We start from the raw sequence: 21735 nt of genomic DNA, 5'->3' as shown, positions 1-21735 counted from the left end.
TGCCCCCACCAGAGATAGCCGAGGGTGAGGGTGATGTAGCTGAGGGATCGCAGCTTGCTCTCGAGGCGTAATATGAGCAGAGGAAGACAGAGGCACCCCCTGTAGCACAAGAGCCACCACCAGTTTGGATCTTTTCTCCTTCTCGAGACCATGATTGATTTGAGAGCTCAAGAGTGTTGTAGGGGTGTTACAGGTTGAGTTGGCTGAGGTTCACACTATACTGGCCATTAACCACAAAGAGATGATAGCAAATCTCAACGTTCTACAGCAGATACTCGAGCGAGACGTGACTTCTTCCTTTGTGATGCGACCGTGCACTCCTCTGACATCTCTAGCACCTCCATCACCACCACCAGCAACACCAACATCATCTTCACCAGCAGTAGTAGAGACAACAGTGCCCAACACCGACGCTTGAGGTGTCTTTATCTTTTTATGTTTTTATGTTTTCCGCATTTTATTTCAGCATTTTATTTTGGATTTGTACTACTCAGAAAGGATCTTCGTTCTGAGTTTATCTTTTATTTCAGTTGTCTCGAGTTGTATTTTATTTCTATATCTTTATAGGCTCGATCGATTTTATTTTGTTTTTGTTGAGCTTCACTGAACCCCCTTGTATATGCATGCAAATGGTCTTGTGAGTCTGTGACTTGAGGAATAGTCATTAGCATGGTCATTGTAACATTCACATGACCGTGTGTGCTCCACAAACTATTGGAACTCAACTCTCAATGAAACTAGCTCCATCAATTAGATAGTTAGGAATTTAGGGGAGCATTGTTTTAATTGCCCTTCTCAACATATTTGTTTTGACTGCGTTATACTTTATTGTGCTTCCATGCATATAGTGAGGGCAATGACCTAAGGCCAAGCATTTTCAATTTTCCTTCTTATATGCTTTAATGTTTTATTTTTGCTTGAGGACATGCAAAAGCTTAAGTGTGGGGAGTTTGATAAGTGCTTGTGTATTAGTAATATAAAGTATTCTTTTCTTACATTGAGCATCACTGTTATCAGATTTTATCACTTATGCATGTGTATTTGTGTTCTTTTGTGCATTTAGGGTTGTGGAGACAACTGTGGAAGAAAGGAAGAAAAAGTAGATCGTTGATGCATTTATTGATGAAGTTCTTGGATTGGACAAACACGAAGACATAAGTCGTGCTCAAAGACATGTGGATGTGTGCCAATCTCCCTTATACTCAAGAGAATACACAAAGTGGAGGGGCACAAAGGTAGTCATACTCATGTGTTTCGACTTGTGCAATACTAACAAGGTCTTCATCAATGTGGTTTCATTGAAGACGCGACGTGATCTACAGCATGAATGTGTGCCCATACATGTGGCCTCGATGAAAAGAATGGAATCGAGTAGCAAATCATTGTGTCAAAATTACTGTAGCAGTTACTATTCACAGCTCGTTGGAAACAAGTTCTGGGAATCCACATGCCCGTATGGAAATTCCACACGCCTATGTGGATGCCCGATTCTAGCCCCTATAAATACTATGATTTGAGATTCTTGAGAGATCTTTTTCCCATCTTTTCCCCACCTTTGGAGGTGCTCATGGCTAGGGTTTGCAAAAGCTTTGCCTAAGTCTTTAGAGTGGTTCTACGGCCTTTGACAACATTTTCCTTCGAAAGAGAGTTATTGGGGAAGCTTTCGTTGCCATCCATTCGTCAAGATGTGCCCTAGACTTGATGAGGGAACCCTTGAAGAAGATGAGGCGACTCCACAAGACCATCGATATGGACTACAAGGGGGTTTTACTTATGGAATGCATGCTTTTACATTCGATTTCATTGTTGATTCTATATTGCTCAATGGAGACCTAAACCCTTAATGGGTGCTTGGACTTGTAAACCCTAGGATGATGTTGTTCCATTGACTCTTGTTTTGTTTCTTTAATTGATGTTTTAATTGAGTTCCAACCTTGAATGTTTATTGCATTGACTTTCCCTTAGAGTGACACTAGGGTTGATAATCCATCTTGAGACAAAGCAAGGTTCGAGAGTGTCGAGAGGTAGCGGAACGTCCACTTTCTCTTCCGATGTGATTTATCCTATCTCCACGTTCCAAGAGTTCTTTGAGGTCATGATAATGTGAGGTGCTAAGAGACAAACTCTGCTAGGGCTTAGTTACGCAAGCAACAGAGTGAAGCATTGAAGTAATCATTAGTGCTGGGGTTTAATTATGACTAAGGATCTTTCGCCTGGACCAAAGGGTTAGATTATATTAGGGAATAGGGTTTATCATTTGAAGTCCCCAGAGCTTCATACAACCCCATATAGTGTGAGGCGTTGAGAGTATCCCTTTCCACCAGGACATAATGTAAGGGTTAGTCACGATTGACCTTAGGTTTGGAACCGTATGTTTTTGGATTTCTACAACTCATTAAATGTCAATTAGGAGGCCTAACTCGTAGTCTTGCACTTGAAACACTAGTCCTAAGGCGAACAATGTCCAGGTACCTCATTCTCTTATCGATTCTCTTCTTATCCCTATTGCGCTTCTCTTTCTTTTCTTTATTTCTACTTGCATTGATCTTGTTCACTCATCACAACTTGGTTTTCACTCTAGCGAAGCAACATTACTTCTTGCTTTCGATCACTATTCCCTATGGATATGACTACCCACTCATCGGGGTACTTGATTACTGCGGTAACCCATGCACTTGCGGGGCACTCATGCAAGGCGTGTGTCAGAGCTTCTGAGTGAAAAGGGCTAAGTGTCATCCAGAGGAAATCACAGGGAGAGCACAGTCGTGGTCCACCCATACTTAGCTTGAGCATGCCCATGAAAGGAGCATGCATACCGTGCTTCTCTTGAAAGCATAAGCTACTCTTTTCCAAGATAATCACGGTGAGATAGCACCCCCGTGCTCCATGCTTCCATTGAAGAATAGGGGAGTTACCACTCAGAGAAAACCATGGGGAGATGACACGCCAGTGCTCAGCTCTTGCTTGCATTGGACACTTAGAGAAATTATCTTGTTTGGTTAGTTTTGTCCCTGATTTCACTCCATATCTATTATGAGCCCTAAAAGCCTGTAACAGAGACAAGCATACCTAGAGTAGTAACATTCATAAACAAAATGTGCTAAAAGAAAAGCTAAAGGGTGCATTGGAGGTATGAAAAATATGATATGAAATGCACCCATCAAATGCCCCCACATTTGAATCATTGCTTGTCCTCAAACAATTTTAGTTTAATATAAATGAAAGGATAAGTACATGACCTCTGATATCATTAATATAGAAAGCACTAAAGTTTAGAGGGATCAAAGGCAGTTAAGGACAAGATCGCAAATGCTCAAATAAAAACCTCACTCTTGTTTCAAAAACCTAATAAGTGTGTGCAACCCTAAGTCGAGTGCCCCATGTGCCACTGGGTAAACAAAATGAATTAAGACCCTAGTTCTTATTAAACTAACTGTGCAGTAGCTTCATACGCCTTGAAGGTAGTCCTTTCTCCCATTAGGTCATCAAATGTACACTAGTAATGCCCAAAATTTGACTACTCAAGAGCGGCTTTCACTCTTTTAGGGCGATTGCTCTTTCAACCATCTTTTTACACCAAAATTATAAGTAACAAGTAGGGCATTCTACAAGGAATCCGGCTTTGTAGTTTTTTTTTTCAAAAACAATAATGAGAACACACAAGTCCTTGAAAAAATTTCTACCCAAACAAGTTTCTCCACAACTCGGGTAATGTGAAGTGATCTAGGTTTTCAACACAAGAGTGAGTAAACAATTTGGCTCATATAAGGACCTTAACATGCATAATCCCCCCTAAACATAAGATTTTCTATCAACAACAATCATAGATCAATCCTCTTGATAAACGCCTAAAAGTGTGTATTTTATACATATAATTATCATACTTTTCATGTATAAAATGATGATTTGTTGTTGTTTTATGGTTTAATTGGTCTTATTTATGTTACAGGTCTCGAGGATGCCCAGGTACGCTCGATAACGCAAATGAGAGGGAAAACGACACCGAAAATGACATTTTAGAGCCCCGCTACTTTAGTATTGTAGTAGTTACTATAGTATGAAGGAGTTAGGAAATGACAAATTCTCGGGTTTCATTGATGGGTTTTCTAACGAGCGTGAAGACGGCTGTGAACCGTTTGAAAAATGCGCAGTTTACTATAGCATTTACTGTAGCACTTTATGGAATTTCCGGTGAATTCCCAAGGCTCTTACGGGTTCCTTCACACCCTTGAACGAGGCTATGAAGCCAACCCAAGAAGGTCTTTAAAGGGGCTTTTAGGGCTTTTTGACACAACTTCTTCTTCTACCCCCCACCATCCTTCTCCATCTCCAAATCCGGGGTAAAGAAAGCTCAAGAAGACATCCTTAGTTGTGGAAATCGAAGGAAGAAGAAAGATTCGGCAAGATTTTCCCTCATCTCCTATTGTAGAAGCTTGTAGAGGGTAAGGAAGCCAACCCTTTGGTGGCATCTCTCCTATGCTTGTATCTCTGTATTCACCACTTAAGGGACTTTTATGTTGCTTTATTTGGTTGTTTTTGTGAATTTAATCATGTATTTTGTTAGTATGAACAGCTAAACCCCAAGGGCACCAGATATTGGTGAACCTTGGGGTGAACTTGTGTAGTTGGATGCTTTGATCTATTCTATTGCATTTGGTGTGTTTGAGATTTAAGGTTGGTGTACTTTGATGTATTAATATGCATGAAACTCTGTATGTCAATTTCTAGATTGCACTTGGTTGTGTGACCATCACCCTTGAAATAGACACACTTAGATTGAAAGGGATCCATGTACAAATACACCGTGACTATTGAGTATTTTGTGCCCCTCCAACATTAATGTTGGACCTAGTTTAAGTATTAGCCCTAATTAGAGAATTCCCTTCTTTTAATGCAATTGTAGGTGAATTTGGTCGGAAGAAATTTAGTATTTCATTGAGGTGGTGGAGGTCTTTGTTGCGTTGGGCCTTGATTCCAAAAAAAATTTAGGTGGCTCCTCCACCCTGGACTGTATGTATTCCCATAAGAATTTCTTGGCCCTCTTGGCCCTCCACCAACATAGTCAACTGTCTCCAATGGGGTCACTGAAGCAACTGAAATTGGGCACTATGTGGTTGCATGTCCTGCACCACACGTCTCACAAGATAGGACAACACCATTATTTAAGCTCGACCTTATCAAAAATTGATCAAACCTCTTAGTCAAGGCTTCAACCTTTGTGGCTAGTGCAGTATTATTATTCACCTCATAAATGTCTGCTGCCCTTGGTGGCTTCTAGAAAGTACTCTAATAACACTCATTACTTGCCATATCCTCAATCAGTTTTTTAACATCTTCAGGATAGTTATAGCTCAAAGAACCACCCGCTGCCGCGCCAATGAGATGTCTAGTTGCATAATTAAGTCCATTATACAGCATCTGTACTCTTATCCACGAGGAGAAACCATGGTGAGGACATCACCTCAAAAGATCCTTGACCCTTTCATGGGCTTCGAAGAGTGTATCTGAATCACCTTGATTGAAAGTAGAAATCTCGTGTCTTAGTCTGGTCGCCTTGCTTGGTGGGAAGAACCTAGCAAGGAACTTTTCCACCATCTCTTTCCATATAGTGATAGATCTGGGGGCCAAAGAAGTGAGCCATCTATACGTTGCTCTTCTCAAACTGAATGTAAATAATCTCAATCTGATGGCATCATCCGAGACCGAGTTGACTTTGAAGGTGGAGCAAATCTGGAGGAAGCGGGATAAGTGAGCATAGGGGTCTTCATCAGCTAACACATCAAACTGTACTGAATTCTGAATCATCCCAATTGTGCTTGTTTTAATTTCAAAGTTGTTTATTGGCATTACCTGGGCTTGCACACTGAATTCCTCACCAGTAAACTGTGGCATCTCATAATCTAATAGTGTCCTTCTTTGCTAGGCCATAACTGAGTGTTCAGTAAGCTCAATTTGAATGTCTTGCTATCTTAAACTCTCTGATCCTTCCCTTAACCTTTGATGCAAGGTCCTCTCAATCTCGTTGTCAGGTTCTACCAAGTTTTCTTGACTTGCACGTGTCATAAGATGGGTACCTTGCACAATATTTAAAACCAACAATTAAGATTTGAAAAGGGAGCAAGAAAAGGAAATGAAAGCAAAGAAATGCACTATAATTTCTAAGTTGTATCTTTGTATCTCTGTATTAACATAGAATGACATTAGTACAGAATTTATAATGATTGTGTGGTACAAATCAGTGTTTGCCAAATTTGATTTTATGGATCTTCTTTCAACATTTAGACACCTTTATTTTATTACTCAATTTGTACAATTACATTGAAAAAATGAATTGAATGAATTTAAAATTCTAAACATAGAACAATGAACAAAATGGAACAAACTATTCTATCTTTTTAGAGGTGGAAGATATAACTCCTCAACGCTGCGCATCAAACAAAGGTGTTATCGAACTCTGCTGTACACCTGTTGTTCAAGTCACACAGTGTTGAGGCTTTAGGGATACAGTATTAGGAAAGGGGGAATGAGAAAAGAAGATGATGAGAGGAGAAGATGAGGTGTACATCCTATATGGCCAAATTATGTCAGTGTCCAAGTTGCTCAGTTGGTGCCTTGATGACATGGATCGTGGGCATCCACGCAAGCTTTCTGCCGTCTACATTACTAAAATTTCATTAGAAATCCCTAATTATCATCGGTGAAGTGAAATCAAAACTTAATATTTATTTTGATGCAAAATTAAAGTTAATGCTTAAACTGAAATAAAACAAATGTTTGGTAGACATTCAAAAAATTTACTCAAAAATTATATGAATAACGGGTGTGAATTAATGGAATTGTTATTTTATAACAAAAGGCTTATGTGCAAATGTGACACATAATTTAAAACAAAATGCTATTTTGAATAATTTTGATTTATTAATAGATATTTTATATTATAAGAGTTCCATTCAACTTTTCCAACCAATACCCTACTTTTAAAACTCTTCCTCTCCTTGCCATCTCGATAACTAAAAATACTTAATTTTTTGTGAAATAATTTTTTTAAGTCTTTAATATCATTACAAATGAATCCTTTTCAAGCATTAAAGCTATGACTTGAATGGTATCCCAAAATATGTTACTTGCAATGAAAATAAATGTCGCTGTTATTTCAAGCATTAAAGCTACGACTTGAATGCTATCTTAAAATATTATTACTTGCAATGAAACCAAATGTCTTTGCAAATAATTAAACTTTTATAGTTAAAAATGTTTATTTATGAAAACCAAATTTTTTTTTATATCAACTATGATAATTGTTCAGCAGTTCAAGTGTTTAAATTCTAGATTTTTAAAATAATTATAATAATAGTTTAGCAGTTAAAATATTTAAATTTTATTAAAAAAATAATTCTTTTTTAATAATTATACTGAGGTTTCAATAATAACATTTTTATATGATTATATTAAGGTATCAATACTAACATCTTTGTCTGTTTAGGTCGGACACCGTCATTAAAAAACAAAACCTTAAAAAAGTGTTATTTTTAACTACGGATTCAAGCTTCCCGTCAAATAATAATTATTAAATGCCCATTTGAGATGGTAAACCAAAAGAACGTCATGGTGGTAAACTTTGTTGTTAAACAAAGAAATGATATGACACAAGGCATATGGTTAATTTAGCAATATGGTGTCTTGAGCAAGGGTTTAAAAACCGAGACAGAGGAGTAATATTAGCTACCGACCAACTTTTCGGGTAGCTTGACCCCCAAGAAAGCCTATAGGATATTGTGTGGTCGGGGTTAATATGAGCCGGGAGTGTCCAAGGCTACATGCCTTTCCCGACCTAGCTACTGATATCTTCATACCATCCTGAGTCGAGACAATAGCACTGGAGTCCTGAGTAAACAGGAACTTTTATACTTATACTCCATGGTACGAAGCGAGCCGATTCACTTAGGGCACATCATAGCAGAGTACCTGAGGCATAAGGGATATTATTCCAGGATTGGTGTTATTTTCTCTGGCCCGTACATCACTAGACTCTTCCTGGGGATGGGATTACGAGACACGATCAGAGGGGCCGAGAAGACTATAGTGCCAGCTCCCTAGGGTTAGAGACGATGAGGCTCATGGGCTTGGTCAGGAAGTATCCAGACGGGGTTTATGTACTGAAAGTACCCCCACCAGAGCCGTTTGCAACCGAGGGAGTTGTAGTAGACGGTTCTCAGCTGGCGCTAGAGGCACAGCCCGAGCAGGATCAGACAGAGGCACCCCCTATGGTGCATGAGCCCCCACCAGTGCGGATATTTTCCCCAACTTGAGCCCATGATCGATTTGAGAGGCTCGAGAGCACGGTAGGGATACTGCTAGCAGATGTGGCAGAGATTCGTGTGACACAGAGGGCGCACTATACAGAGTTCATGGAGAGTTTTGACATTATACAGCAGTTGCTAAAGCGAGACGCGAGACCACCCTTTGTGATGTGACCCCGGACCCCTCCAGCTCCTCCAACACCATTATCACCGGCTCATTCACCGATCGATCCACTTATTCCACAACCGACAGCAACAGCAGTAGGGCCGACCGCCGATGACACCGACACTTAATGCATCTTCCTTTTCTTTACTTCTGCATTTTATTTTGGATTTGTATACTCAGAAAGGATCTTTCTTCTGAGTTTATCATTTATTGTTGTCTCGAGTTGTATTCATTGTTTATCTTTTATATAGTCGAGTTGTTTTTGTTTATTGAGGATCATTGAACCATCTTGTGTATGCGTGTAGATGGTCTTGTCAGTTTGGAAATTGAGAACTAGTCATGGACACGGCCAATGTTCGGCCGTGTGTGCTTCATAACCCGTTGGAATTTTACTCCCAAGGATTTAGCTCCATTAAACGCAACACTAGGAGTCAGGGGAGTATTGTTTCAATTGCTCACTCCCACATGTGTTTTAAATTGTATTACTTTTATTGTGCTTGCATGTGCACTTTGAGGGCAATGTACATCTTAAGTGTGGGGGGAGTTCACATTGCACATGTCCTTTACATAAATTTTGATTGACATACATGCTCACATAGCCAATGGCGGTTCACCTTAGTTGCAATGACTGTATTCTTGAGTTTAGGAGAAGTTTTAATATTGAATGTTTTCATGCTCTAGTTCTTACTTGAATTTCTAGGAATTTTTGCCCGATTGACTCTTGTTGCACTACTCACTCATGAAACTCTTTTGGAGACTCAAGTTTGATGTTTAAGGGACTAATTAGTTTTGGTTCTTGTTCTATTTTGCAAAAAAAAAAAAAATGTTAAATTGTGCATTAGGGGTGGAAAGAGCTACCACCTATGAAGTATGAAGCTACTCTCATAAGTCGGATACTAGTTATGCCCTAATGAGAGAAAGAGCTATCTCATGGGATGAGTGAAAGCTACCACCCCGGTAGAAAGAGCTACCACCTCGAAAGTGTGAAAGCCACCTTAGCGGCCGCTTCAGAAAGGGCTACTTTAGAGGATGTGTGAAGCTACTACCATCCTTTTGTTTTGTTACGTTTTGTAGTTAAATAAGTCCCTTATACTTGGAACATTGAGGAGTATACTTTGGGTTTACTTGAGTGAGTTTTCACACACTTACACGATCTCGGGTTTGTTGTCCTTTTTTATTCAAGTTTTTAGCTAGGGCATTGATTTTTCGTATTTAGTGTTGAAATTGCCCTTACTCATAGAATGCTTTCCTTGCATGTTTTGGTGAACCTAAGGCCGAGCACTTTCAATATCTTTTTCTTCTATACTTAAATGTTTTACTTCTTTGCTTGAGGACAAGCAAAAGCTTAAGTGTGGGGGAGTTTGATAAGTGCTTGTGTGTTAAGAATGCGAAGTATTCTTTTTTTTTTATGAACATTACTTTTATCAGGTTTAAGCGCTAATACATGTGTATTTATGTTCTTTTGTGCATGTAGGGTTGTGAAGCTAAGTATTAAGAAAAGAAGCCAAAAGTAGATCGTGAACGCACTATTTGGTAGAATCTTGGAAGGAACAAATGTGAAGACACAAGTGGGGCTCTAATATACATGAATGTGTGCCAACCTCTATGTATTCAAGCCATTAGAATGAGTTGGAGGGGCATGAAGGTAGTCACATTTGCGTATTCCAACTTGTGCAATGATAGCAAGATCTTCACCAATGAACCCGTTTATTGAAGAAACGACGCGATCTACGACATAAACATGTGCACGTTTATGTTAACTCGATGAGAAGTGTGGAATTGGGAGTGTTTTGGCGGAGCACTGTAGCAGGGTGCGGTAGCAAATCACTATAGTAGTTACTGTTCACAGCCGGCCGAAAATCAGGTTTCTAGAGAATCCACACGGGCATGTGGAAATTCCACAGGCCTGTGTGGAGAATCCACAGGGGTGTGCGGATGCCGGATTCTAGCTTTATTTAAGGCGCGATTCAGCCCGATTTTGGGAGACAATCTTCATCCCTCTATCCAACTTTTCCCTATCTTTTGAGAGGCCGTCGACTAGGGTTTGAGGAGCTTTTGGCAAGTCTTTGGAATGGTTCTACGGATTTAACACCGCACTCCACTTGGAAGAAGGTTTTTGGGGGTAGCTTTCATCGGCACCGATCCGGCGATGTATGCTCTAGGCCTAACAAGGGACCTTCGAAGTAGATGAGGCTACTCCACAAGACCATCGACACGAATATCGAGGGGGTTTTTCTATGGATTACTTGTTTTTACATTCAATTTCATTGTTGATTGTAACTAGCTCCATGGAGAGCTAAACGCCTACTGGGTACTTGGATTTGTGAACCCTATGATGTATTTGTTTCATTAATCTTCTATTATGTTTTCCTTAATTGATGTCTTTAATTGAGTTTCAATCTTGAATGCTTGTTGCATGATTTCTCCCTTAGAGTGACACTAGAGTTGAGAGTCTACATTGATAACTTTTGTGAGTGAGTGACACACCATGAGGGTTAGACATTGCAAGATTGGAGAGGATCGAGAGGGTGAGTTTAGAGGTAGCAGAGCGTCCCCTTTCCCCTCCGATGTGATTTATCCTTCTTCCACGTTCCAAGAGTTCTTTGCGGTCATAGTAGAGTGAATGGGCTAAGTGATGACCTCCACTGGAGCTTAGTTGCATAGGCAACGGAGTGAAGTATTGAAGTGACTTTAGCACCTAGGGCTTAATTGTGACTAGAGGTCTTTCACCTAAACCAAAGGGTTAGATCTATACATTGGAATAGGGTTTATCACTTGGAATCTCTAGAGTGTCTTGCAACTCTACATAGTGTGAGGTGTTGAGATTGATCAATTTCTCCGTCAGGACATAATGTAGAGTTAGTCACGGTTGACCTTAGATTTGAGGTCGTGTGTTTAAGGATTTCTATCGATTGCCTTACCTCTCATTTGGGTTAGTCACGGTCTACCTTAGATTTTGCACTTGAAACAATTGTCCTAGGTGGAACAATATCCGAGTACCCCACTTCTATCGATTGCCTTACCTCTCATCTATTTGTGCTTCTCTCTTTCTTGTTTCTTTTATTCTTGCTTTCATTACATTTTATCAACAAAATCATTATTCCGTCTTCGCTAAGTTAGATAGCAATCTTGGTATTTTTATTCCCTACTCCCTGTGGATACGATACCCACTCACCTGGGATTTATTACTTCGACAAACCTGTGCACTTGCGGTCACATGCAAGGGGCGTTGTCACAAACACTTACGGAAAAAGTAGAAAGTATACTATGATACACCCATAATAGTGGAGGAAAGTTCAGTTATTAGAAGTTTGGGAATGACCAGAAAGTATAATAAGTAAGATGCTCTACCAAACACTAGCGGAAACAAATTCTTGCCATGATGTCTGCATACAAATAAGTGCTCGTAGAACAGCTGTAGTAATAAACTCTTGATGAGTGCATTTCATATCATATTTACTCACCCTCTTTCCATTAAATTACTTATCTTTTAGCATATATTTTTTCCATTTAAGGTGCTATTCTGGGTATATTTGCTCTATGTGCAGAAACCAGGGGCTTGAAGCAATTTAGAGTGAGTCCGGGGAGTAAACGAGCAAAAAATGAAGTTTTTGCCAAGTCTCATGATTAACATGGGCAGTGCACGACCGTGTGCTATCCCCCTTGAATACCCCAGCCTAGAGATGAACAATAAAGTATTCAAGCATGATTGTGCCATCAGGCCAGACATGGCCTCCAAACAACCGTGCGTGTTCCTCTGAAAATCATAGCCTGAAGACAGTTTCTTCTAAACAAGGGCAGCACGATCTGGAAGCTCTTCGCATGACCATGCACAGGTAAGGCACGAGCATGACACAATTGAGTCTCTTCTCCTGAATATTCCAGGCCCGATTCACTCAGAATCCTCATTGAGGACACGGTTATTGTACGACCATGCTCAGACCGTGTTGAGGCCGAAAATTGCCATATAACTTCAGATTTCTAGGGTTTTGAGATCATCTTTGTTCGGGGATTCTTTTCTCTACTGGGAGGACTTGGAGGAGATCAAAGATCAAGCTTCCTCACATCATATAGGGAGATCAATGGTGAGTTGGAGGCACAAGAGAAGTGGGGTTAGCACCAAGGAATATCATCTTGTGTAGAAAGGAGAGAATCATGTCTTCTTTTTCTAGATTTGTATTTGATTCTTCGTTATCGTACTTATCCATGAGGGGCTAACTATCCACGGTGCCCCAGGGTGTTGAACTACAATGTTTAATATGCTTTGACTAAGTGTTTTTAATGTCTACGAAGTTCTTTGAATTCTAGTGTTAAATCTTATGTTGCATTACTTGATGTGTTTGATTTGCACAGATGCTTTGGTAAAACTTAGTGTATGGATGACCATAGTTGTGATTTCTTTTTGTGATAGCAAAACTCGATGTGTTTTAGGTGCACAGTTACCCTAGTAGACCTTGGTGTATCTGAGAACCTGATAAGAGCCTAAATGTATGTATTTATATGTTGGTTTTGTATATGGTTGCATGCTATTTTAGATTAATCAGTGCTCGTTTTTTGCTTAGATTGGTTATTTTCTTGTTGCAGGCCTCAAAGAAGCTAAAATGTGCTCGATAACGCAATTGTGGTGAAATCAACACCAAAAAGCATGTTCTCGAAGAAAAACACTGTTGCGGTTATGTAGCAAGGAACCGGGACCCTATTAGAATTAGGCTGTGAACCTCGCGAGCACTGAGTGCCCGCGCACCGCCCGCATGGGCCACTGGAGAATTCGGTGCCAGTTACTGCGGATGTTTCACTGTAGCAAAATACTTAAGATGGTACTGTAGCTTAGCAATGTAGCACCGACCGGGTTTTTGCGAGCGGAAAGACAGTGACCCACGCGGACGTGACGCGGCCCGCGCGCAGGCCGCGTGACTCGGGGCAGATGATTTTTATGTAAAGCTAGGGCTTATTTTGGGGGATCTTCTTCTTTCTCCATCATCATATCTCTTTCCAATATTGGAGGCTCTCAGCGGGGGCAACTTTATCGGAGCTAATTGAGGCCACAACCGACGATCTAGAGAGGGAAACTTGAGGGGAGAAGCGTCATTGGGCAAGATCTTCATCGATTCCACCTTTGAGAAGCTTGGAGACGACGTGGGAAGCCGCTCCTATTGCGGCGTTCGTGGAAGACATCTGCGGCCTTCCTCTTCCTCCTATTGTTCTCATTGTTTGAGGGAGTTTTTTATATGCATTTGTTAGTTTTTTTCATGCGCCTATCTTGTGTAGTTTCTTATATGGACGGCTAAACCCCCAAGGTCACCGGATGTCGGTGAACCTTGGGGTGAACTTGTGTTGTTGAATGCTTTGATTCGTTTAATGCATGTGGTTTGTTCATGGTTTAAGCTTGGTGCACTTTTATGTGTTGATCTTTCATAAGAACTCTGTATTTCAACTTCTAGGTTGTACTCGGAGCGTGACCATCGCCCTTGTACTAGACACACCTCGCTTAATGGGGATGTATGTATGAGCACGCCGTGACCATCGGGTGTCTCATACCCCTCCAACCATTAGGGCTGGACCTAGGTTGAGTTTCAGCCCTAATTAGAGATTTCCCTGTGTGAATTGGAATTGTAGGAGGATTTGGACGGAAGAGATTCCGTACCAATACTTGTATGGGATTAGGGATCATTACCGTGACCATAGGGATGATCTATCTTTGGATCTCTCTTGGCCTGAACCACCACGTGCTTAGCACTTCTAGCATTCTTCTAATCCTTAGTAACCCCGGGGGAATCCACATCCGTGACCTCCCTCACTTCTTGATTTCCACTTTCTTAATCGATCTTTCACAATTACTCGCTTAGTTTTATTTTTATTAGTAGCCTTAAGCATCAAGTGATTTGTAGGTTAGACAACGAGTGAAAAGGAAGTAAGGGTAGCTCCTTGGGCCCAGGGAATACGATCCTCTCGTGCTAGCACGAGAGGTATTACTTGACGACCCCGTGCACTTGCGGGACTCTCATCAAGTTTTTGGCTTTGTTGCCGGGGAACCACAAGGAATACTCAGAAAACTCGTAGCTTGTTGATTTAACCATTGTTTATTTTATCCTCTTGTTTCCTATCTTTCTCTCTTGTAAATATTTCCATTTGCACAGTTTTATCTTTTTACCCTAATCTCGTGTTGCTCTTAACCACTGACTGTTAATTCTGGTGTGAGGTACCTATCTTATGACAAGAGGAAGACCGACAAATCTGGTAGAACCAGACAGTGAGATTGATAGGACTTTCCGCCAGAGGTTGAGAGAAGGAGCAGAAAGTTCAGGGCAGCTGGAAGTACAGATTGAACAGAGTGAACCATCAGTTATGGCTGAACCTAGGACAACCTTGTCTGACTATGAGAGACCGCAATTCACCGGTGATGAGTTTAGCGTACAAGCCCTTACAGTTCCAACAAACAATTTTGAGATTAAGGCTAGTACAATTGGGATGATCCAGAACTCTGTTCAGCGATGGTTTAGCTGATGAGGACCCTCATGCACACCTGTCCCGTTTCCTTCAAATCTGTTCAACTTTCAAGATTAACTGTCTCAGATGACGCGATTAGGTTGAGATTGTTTCCGTTCAGTTTACGGGATGCAGCATACCGTTGGCTCACTTCACTGGCCCCCGGGTCCATCACAACTTGGAAGGATATGGTTGAGAAATTCCTCGCTAGATATTTCCCACCGAGCAAGGCAGCCCAATTGAGACAAGAAATATCTTCTTTCCGACAAGGTGACTCAGAAACTTTGTTTGAAGCTCATGAGAGGTTTAAGGATCTCTTGAGACAATGCCCTCACCTTGGTTTTGCATCTTGGATGAGAGTGCAGATATTATTTAATGGGCTAAACTATCAAACCCGACAACTCATTGATGCCGCGGCAGGGGGTTCATTGAGCAGAAAATATCCTGAGGATGTAGAGCAGTTGATTGAAAGCATGGCTAGAAATGAATCTCACTGGAGCACTCGAGGAAGACTACAGAAAATAGAGGGGATTTAAGAGGTAAATGATACCACCACCTTGACCGCGAAGGTAGAAGCACTAACTAAGAGGTTTGATCAGTTTACGATGGGCTCAAGCTCAAATAATGGAGCAGTCTTGTCTTGTGGTACTTGTGGGGCTACACATTCAACTGTACAATGCCCTATCTCTATTTCCTCCACAGGGCCTGTTGAGACAGTGGATTATGTTGGCGGTGGTCAGAGGGGCCAAGGAAACGCATACGGTCCCACATTTAATTCAGGGTGGAGGAATCACCCCAATTTTTCATGGAATTCGGGGCCACAGTAACAAAGACCACCACAACCTCTGGGACCTCAGTTTCAACCTCAGCAAGATCAAGGGAAGAAATTTACCACTAAAGACGTGCTGGCAAAGTTTATGATCAACACTGAGGCAAAATTTCAAAATATCAATAACCAATTAACTCAACACAGTGGTCAATTCAACGAGATAAGCGCAGTGTTAAGGAACCTCCAAGCATCGGTCCAATCACTCGAAAATCAAGTTGGGCAACTAGCCAGGGCAAATACTGAGCGACCACAAGGCAGCCTCCCGAGCAATACAGAGAGAATCCAAGGGAGCACCTCAAGGCCGTCACTATTAGGAGTGGGAGACCGTTGGAGGCAAGAGCCGAGGATTTCTCAAGTGCCAAGAAGGATGGGGTGACCATTTTGGAAGACCCCGAAGTGGCTAAGCCGGTAAGTGGGGAGAATAATGACAAGCAAGGTGAGGAACCCGCTAAACCATCAACATCGAGGGTTCCTGAGTACGAACCCCTGTCTCTTACCCAGCTAGGTTGAAACAGGAAAAGAAGGACACTCAGTACAAAAAGTTCCTCAACATGTTCAAGCAGCTTCATATAAATATTCTACTCGTTGAGGTATTGGCCGGAATGCCTAAGTACGCCAAGTTCATGAAAGACCTTCTTACCAATAAGAGGAAGCTTGAAGAGCTTGAGACAATGGCACTCCCTAGGAATTGTTCCGCAATGATTCAGACGAAGCTTCCAAAGAAGTTGACTGACCCTGGGAGCTTCATCATCCCTTGTATGATTAGGGAGGGCATGCAAGAGAAAGCACTGGCCGACTCTGGGGCCAACATTAATGTAATGCCATACAAGTTGTTCTTGAAGTTGGGATTAGAGGATTTGAGGCCCACAAGAATGACGGTGCAACTTGCAGATCGATCGATAAGGAAGCCCAGGGGTGTTGTTGAAGATATACTTGTGAAGGTGGATAAACTCATCATTCCTGTGGACTTTGTGATACTTGATGTGGATGATGACGTTCATATCCCACTGATCCTTGGGCGCCCATTCCTTAATACTTCTGGTGCTCTCATTGATGTAAAAGGAGGGAGAATGATTCTCAGAGTGGGAGAGGAGAAAGTCGTTTTTACACTTCGTGAAGCAATGAGGCAAACCTTGGATCATGATGACCCCTTATATTTTACCTATGAAACTGATATGGTCATCTCTGATTGTATGCAGGAAGTTTTGGCTATGAACCCATTGGATGAATATCTGGAAGAAGTGGGCAACAAGGAGGATAAGATGAAGGTCCATGTTTCCCCTCCAATGCAGCATGTAAGCTATGTGGGAACAGATCCACCACCAAGTCGTAAAAAGAAGAAAAACATGAAGAAGATGTGGTGCAAGGTGAACAAAAAGCTAAAGGAGGGAACGACAGTCACGCTAACGCCACCAAGGGAGGTAGACCGTCTTTACTTTGAGGGGAAAGGCAAGTTTTGAGTATTTTCATGCCTCTCAATGAGTTTTCCATCATGGAACACGTCTCTTGGAATTGGAGGTAACTCAACTTCTTTTGATCCACCTTGAGCACGAGGTAAGGTACGTCGAGCTAACGACGTTAAACAAAACGCTTCTTGGGAGGCAACCCAAGGTTTTATATTTGTCGTTCTTCATTTTTCGTTTTCTTGAATTTTGATTGGTGTGTTGCTTATGTTCTTGTGTTTGTTATCGTGTGATCTGTGTTTGTGTGTTTGTTTATTGGTTTGATGATTATCCTTGCTCTCTTATAGTCTCTCTTTGTTAGGTGTTTTGTGGTTGTGTTTCATGTTTAATTCGGTGAGTGAAATGTTGTATTTGAATTGTTTTTGCAGTTGCAAAGGGGACATTGTTATTTTTTTATGAGTTTCCAGGTTTGCGCGGGCCGCGTGCGGCCCACGTAGGCCACTGTCATTGGATCCCAACCCCTCGCGGGTGCCCGCGTGCCAGCCTGAGCGCTACGCGGGCCGCGTGCACCCCGCGTGGCTTGCTGGCTGCGCACGTCCAGGTACTCGCGGGCACTGCGCGCCCGCACAGTACCCTCGCACTGTGCAGGAAATGCCTTAAATGGGAACCCTTCACTCCTTCTGGCCACTATTCATCTTCATCTTGTTTTCTTGAGTTCTCTCTCATTTCTCTTCCGATTCCCCTCATTTTTTCACCGTTCTTCTTCATTTTTTCTCCTCTAATATTCTCTCCTCCCCTTTGCAACCCCAATCCCACCATTTATTTGGAGTTTTACCGACTTTCTCGCCGGATCTACTCACCAAGGTATTTCATGCCCTAACTTGAGGCAGGCTTCATTTCACACTTAATCCATGGATTTTTTTTGGTTTGAATGGGCTGAAAACTTTGTGGAATGTGTTTCAATTCTTCTTGTGAACTTCTAGCTTAAATCTAAAGCTTTGTAAATTTTGATTCCCACTTTTACAAGAAGAGACTTGCAATTTTTTTCCCCGAAATTACTGTAGCAATGACTGAATTTCAGCATTCTAACTTCATTATGCATTGTTTTCATGGATTTTTGGTTTGATGGTGCACGTATGGTCTTGTAGGGATGCTGATCAAGCATTTGGTCTCCAGACGAGCAAGGAGAAGCTCTCCACCACCCGTTAGTGAGCCAAGATTTACAAATGAAGCCCACAAGACACGATACGCCTTATTGTCTAGGAAGGGATTCGGCACCATTAGAAGAAATTATTGGGGAAGTTTCTTTACTCCGTCCCTTTGTTTTTGTTACATATCTAGCACCATGTACTGCTGATTATTGTACATTGAGGGCAATGTACGACTCTAGGTGTGGGGATGGGGTATTTTATACCTTTACATGAGTGGCAACCAATGATAGCTTTGATCTAATGTTAAGGAGTTCCTAGCTGAAAGAAGGATAGATATGAGTTGCTATTTTTGTTATGATTTGTGAAATGAAGTTCTATTCCTACTTTAGTGCTTTCGGTAAAATTGTCTAGCACACGCTTCTACCTTGTTCATTCCGACTAACCCATTGCCATGACTTAAGATGTTAGGTTGTTAAACTCTACATACAATGATCAACTAAGAGCTCTTGGCACCCATGTATTTTTGTTTTTAGTCATAAGTGAAGTTTTGCATGAAGAAGGTTAGGAGACATAAACTAAGACTTGTATGCATTTGTAAATAAAAAAAAAAAGAGTCTATGTCAGTATTCCTCTGCTCGTGTAGCATGAATGCGTCTATGCAGCTTGTTATCGAGTAAGTTGGGTGGCTCTTGTGCCTAATCAGCATGTGCATCCATCGGAAAGATTTTGTGCAAGTCTACGTTAGGCGGACTCAAAAAGGATTGATCTCCTGAACCCTCTCATGCATTCGCTTATAACCTAAAGTTTCTACTGAGGACCGAAAGACTCTTAGTTGATCATTAAGGGTGTTTTTAGCAACTCTAACACCTGTAGCCATGACATGTGGAGTGATCAGGAAAAACAAGAGATGAAGTATGCACACACTCACACGGGAGCATTTAGTTGAAATAGAACTATCTCGGATGTGTTGATCATTTGCAGCTCATTATCTTGATCTCATTTCATTTGTGCTTACATTTTGATAAGTTCCATTGCTTCAAAGCACATGATAAATAAATACTTTCAAGTGGTCGGGATACCAGTCTTCTGTGAGTGATAATGTGGCTCAAAAGTTTAGTGTTGCTTCTTTCATTGCCGGTGATGAGTGGTTGCCAGACTCTGTTGTTGAGTTTGTCTCTACATTGTCTTGATTTTTTCTTTTCTTTTGGTTGTTTTTTTTTAAAAAAAAATACCTATCTATTTTTAACTGATAGAGTTTTAATTATAGAGTGATATATTGATGTATATGGTGAATTGGTCAATGTTTTTATTGAATTAATTATATCTGGTCTAGTTTATGTACCAGTTGATTGATTAGTTTAAGTGTGAGTGAATTACAATGTGGATCTTCATGGGTTTTTAATTGAAGTGGTTTATTCATGTTTGTTTTTTTTTTAAAACAAATTACAATATAGATCCAATGTTATGACACACTAGTTTGGTGAGCCTGAAACAGTACAAAAGACTGTGCGTAAACAAGGGCAACATGTACACACGTAGTAAGCAAAGTTTCAGACCTAGTCTCAGAAATTTTAAGATAAGATATTAATTAATAAAGCAAAAGTATCAAATTTTAATTTTTAAGAAGTGTGGATTCAAATGCAGTATTTCACATCAGACAAAAGATTTCTAATGTAAAATGCACAAGTATAGGCCTCAAAGTGTTAGAAAATATTCATAGAACACTAAAAAATCGCATTTATCGATATGATACACTGAACTAATGTGTCATCAGTAGCAAGAAACCTTCACCAAACAAGTATTATTATCTATAAAAGAAACAAGCAGTGCACAATCCCAGGTATTTCGACATCAATGAGAAACATTCATTTCCAGATAAAGGAAAGCTATAATCCATGGATGGGTGATCATATCAAATCAAACAAACCATGTAGAAAAAATGAAAAAAAACAAAAACAAAAACAAAAATCAATTCAGTGCCCTGAAACCAGCATCAAATGGGTCTAATCAAACAATTAGAAGCATGAAAAAAGATGAAAAGATAGTTCTGAAAGGATCTTCATACAATTCAACAAGACATCATCAGCAAATACAAAAAGAATACATACTATTTATCGGCAATGTGGATCATCAAAAGTTCAGTGAATTGCTTACACCGTACTGGTCTCCAAGCCCTGTTCCAAAGAAGAGCATTGAGATTCATCCATACATCCGATAATTCCCAAGAACCACACAAGACGATAATAAAAAAGAAAAATCATCCAAAATGATCAAAGCCTTCAACCATTGCAGTGAAGATAAAGCTCAAAACTTACACAATCGAAGGTTATGCCGTTTTTCCAATCAGCGATTCCGGTAACTCCGACGGTACTCGCGGTGGTGGTGGCCTTCTCCAAAACCCTAACAAAATAGCTCAATTAATTCTTCCCAAACAAAAACCCAATCAACTACCAAAACCTAATACAAGAAAACACCCAAACAAAACTAAATCAACAACATGAAATCCATAATCAACAACACTAAATCACCTTACGAACTCGATTGCTTCAATTGTGCTCAAGAAGTAAAAGAAGACAGGGCGAAAAAAGATCGAACAGCGCGCAGTGTGGATATAGAGAGGAATAAAGAAGAAATGGGGGAGAGAAATCGAAAGGAAAAGTTTTAATCTTTTCATTAAACTTTCCCGGCATTTATTAATATAAACGCCATTATATAAATTTTATTTTCGCGGATAATTTTAACCCCAATCCCGCCAATAATTTTACCGGCGTTCATTCCCAACACGCCGCCATATCCATTAATATCCCAGCATTTTTTAAAATGATCGCCACTAAATTAAATATATATTTTACACATGTTAAATTCTCGGGGGTAAAAATTTTAGTTGGGTACCGTACAAACAACTTTTTTCGTTTTGAGCATCAATGTTTAATTTGTTTCTTTTGGGGTACTCAACTTCAATTTATTATCAGTAGGAGGGTACTCACCAGTATCCGGTGGCAAAATGCTGAGTTGTACGCCGGAATAAACACATCAGCGTTTACGTGTCACATCCTTCGCCTAGTCATGAATGCCACATCAGCGCAATGCCAACATAAGCCACAACTTATCCACATCATCCGGCCACATCAACCCTTGAAAAAGGATCCTCCTCCATCCATCTTCTCCCCCTTTCTTCTCCTCCTTCATCCGAACGGGAGAAACTCGCCTCCTCCTCCCAAACCGCCTGACCTGCGCAAAATCACCGGATTGAAGACTTCTCCGCCCCCTCCCCCCTCCTCCTTTCCCGGATGCAAGCTTCTTTTGATAGGGAAATCATTTAAGTAAAGAACAAGTTCTGTATATGTTGTATTATTTCATTTTTTTTTATTTTTTTTAGGTTTTGGGTTAAGAAAATGGT

General features: G+C 40.7%; 1 protein-coding gene, 1 long non-coding RNA gene and 2 other non-coding genes across 4 annotated transcripts; 3 read left to right on the top strand and 1 right to left on the bottom strand.

Annotated features, from left to right (window-relative positions):
- The first annotated feature begins 5440 nt into the window (after positions 1 to 5440).
- On the top strand, positions 5441 to 5547 carry LOC120281459. The gene has a single exon (XR_005542598.1). It is a non-coding gene; the product is annotated as a small nucleolar RNA R71 (small nucleolar RNA).
- A 9641-nt stretch (positions 5548 to 15188) lies between these two features.
- LOC120281499 lies at positions 15189 to 15295 on the bottom strand. Its single transcript, XR_005542639.1, has one exon. It is a non-coding gene; the product is annotated as a small nucleolar RNA R71 (small nucleolar RNA).
- A 262-nt stretch (positions 15296 to 15557) lies between these two features.
- On the top strand, positions 15558 to 17241 carry LOC120281152. The gene is made up of 3 exons (XM_039288057.1): positions 15558 to 15775; positions 16057 to 16189; positions 16297 to 17241. The coding sequence occupies exons 1-3, from the start codon at positions 15558 to 15560 to the stop codon at positions 17239 to 17241; spliced, it is 1296 nt and encodes a 431-aa protein (XP_039143991.1).
- Positions 17242 to 17885: 644 nt separating this feature from the next.
- On the top strand, positions 17886 to 19093 carry LOC120280268. The gene is made up of 2 exons (XR_005542283.1): positions 17886 to 18048; positions 18333 to 19093. It is a non-coding gene; the product is annotated as an uncharacterized LOC120280268 (long non-coding RNA).
- The last annotated feature ends 2642 nt before the right edge of the window (positions 19094 to 21735 follow it).

Source organism: Dioscorea cayenensis, chromosome 17 (genome assembly GCF_009730915.1).
Source record: "Dioscorea cayenensis subsp. rotundata cultivar TDr96_F1 chromosome 17, TDr96_F1_v2_PseudoChromosome.rev07_lg8_w22 25.fasta, whole genome shotgun sequence".
Lineage (NCBI taxonomy): Eukaryota > Viridiplantae > Streptophyta > Magnoliopsida > Dioscoreales > Dioscoreaceae > Dioscorea > Dioscorea cayenensis.
The sequence above is the reverse complement of the archived record's forward strand: the minus strand, read 5'-3'. Positions and strand labels throughout refer to the sequence as shown.

What these genes read in the sequence shown, in the direction of transcription:
- LOC120281152 (XM_039288057.1), top strand. Translation starts at nt 15,558, where the DNA reads ATGGGCTCAAGCTCAAATAATGGAGCAGTCTTGTCTTGTGGTACTTGT. An exon ending in TCATGGAATTCGGGGCCACA is followed by an intron (nt 15,776 to 16,056) that starts GTAACAAAGACC and finishes CGAGCAATACAG; the next exon opens with AGAGAATCCAAGGGAGCACC. An exon ending in ACCCCGAAGTGGCTAAGCCG is followed by an intron (nt 16,190 to 16,296) that starts GTAAGTGGGGAG and finishes AGGTTGAAACAG; the next exon opens with GAAAAGAAGGACACTCAGTA.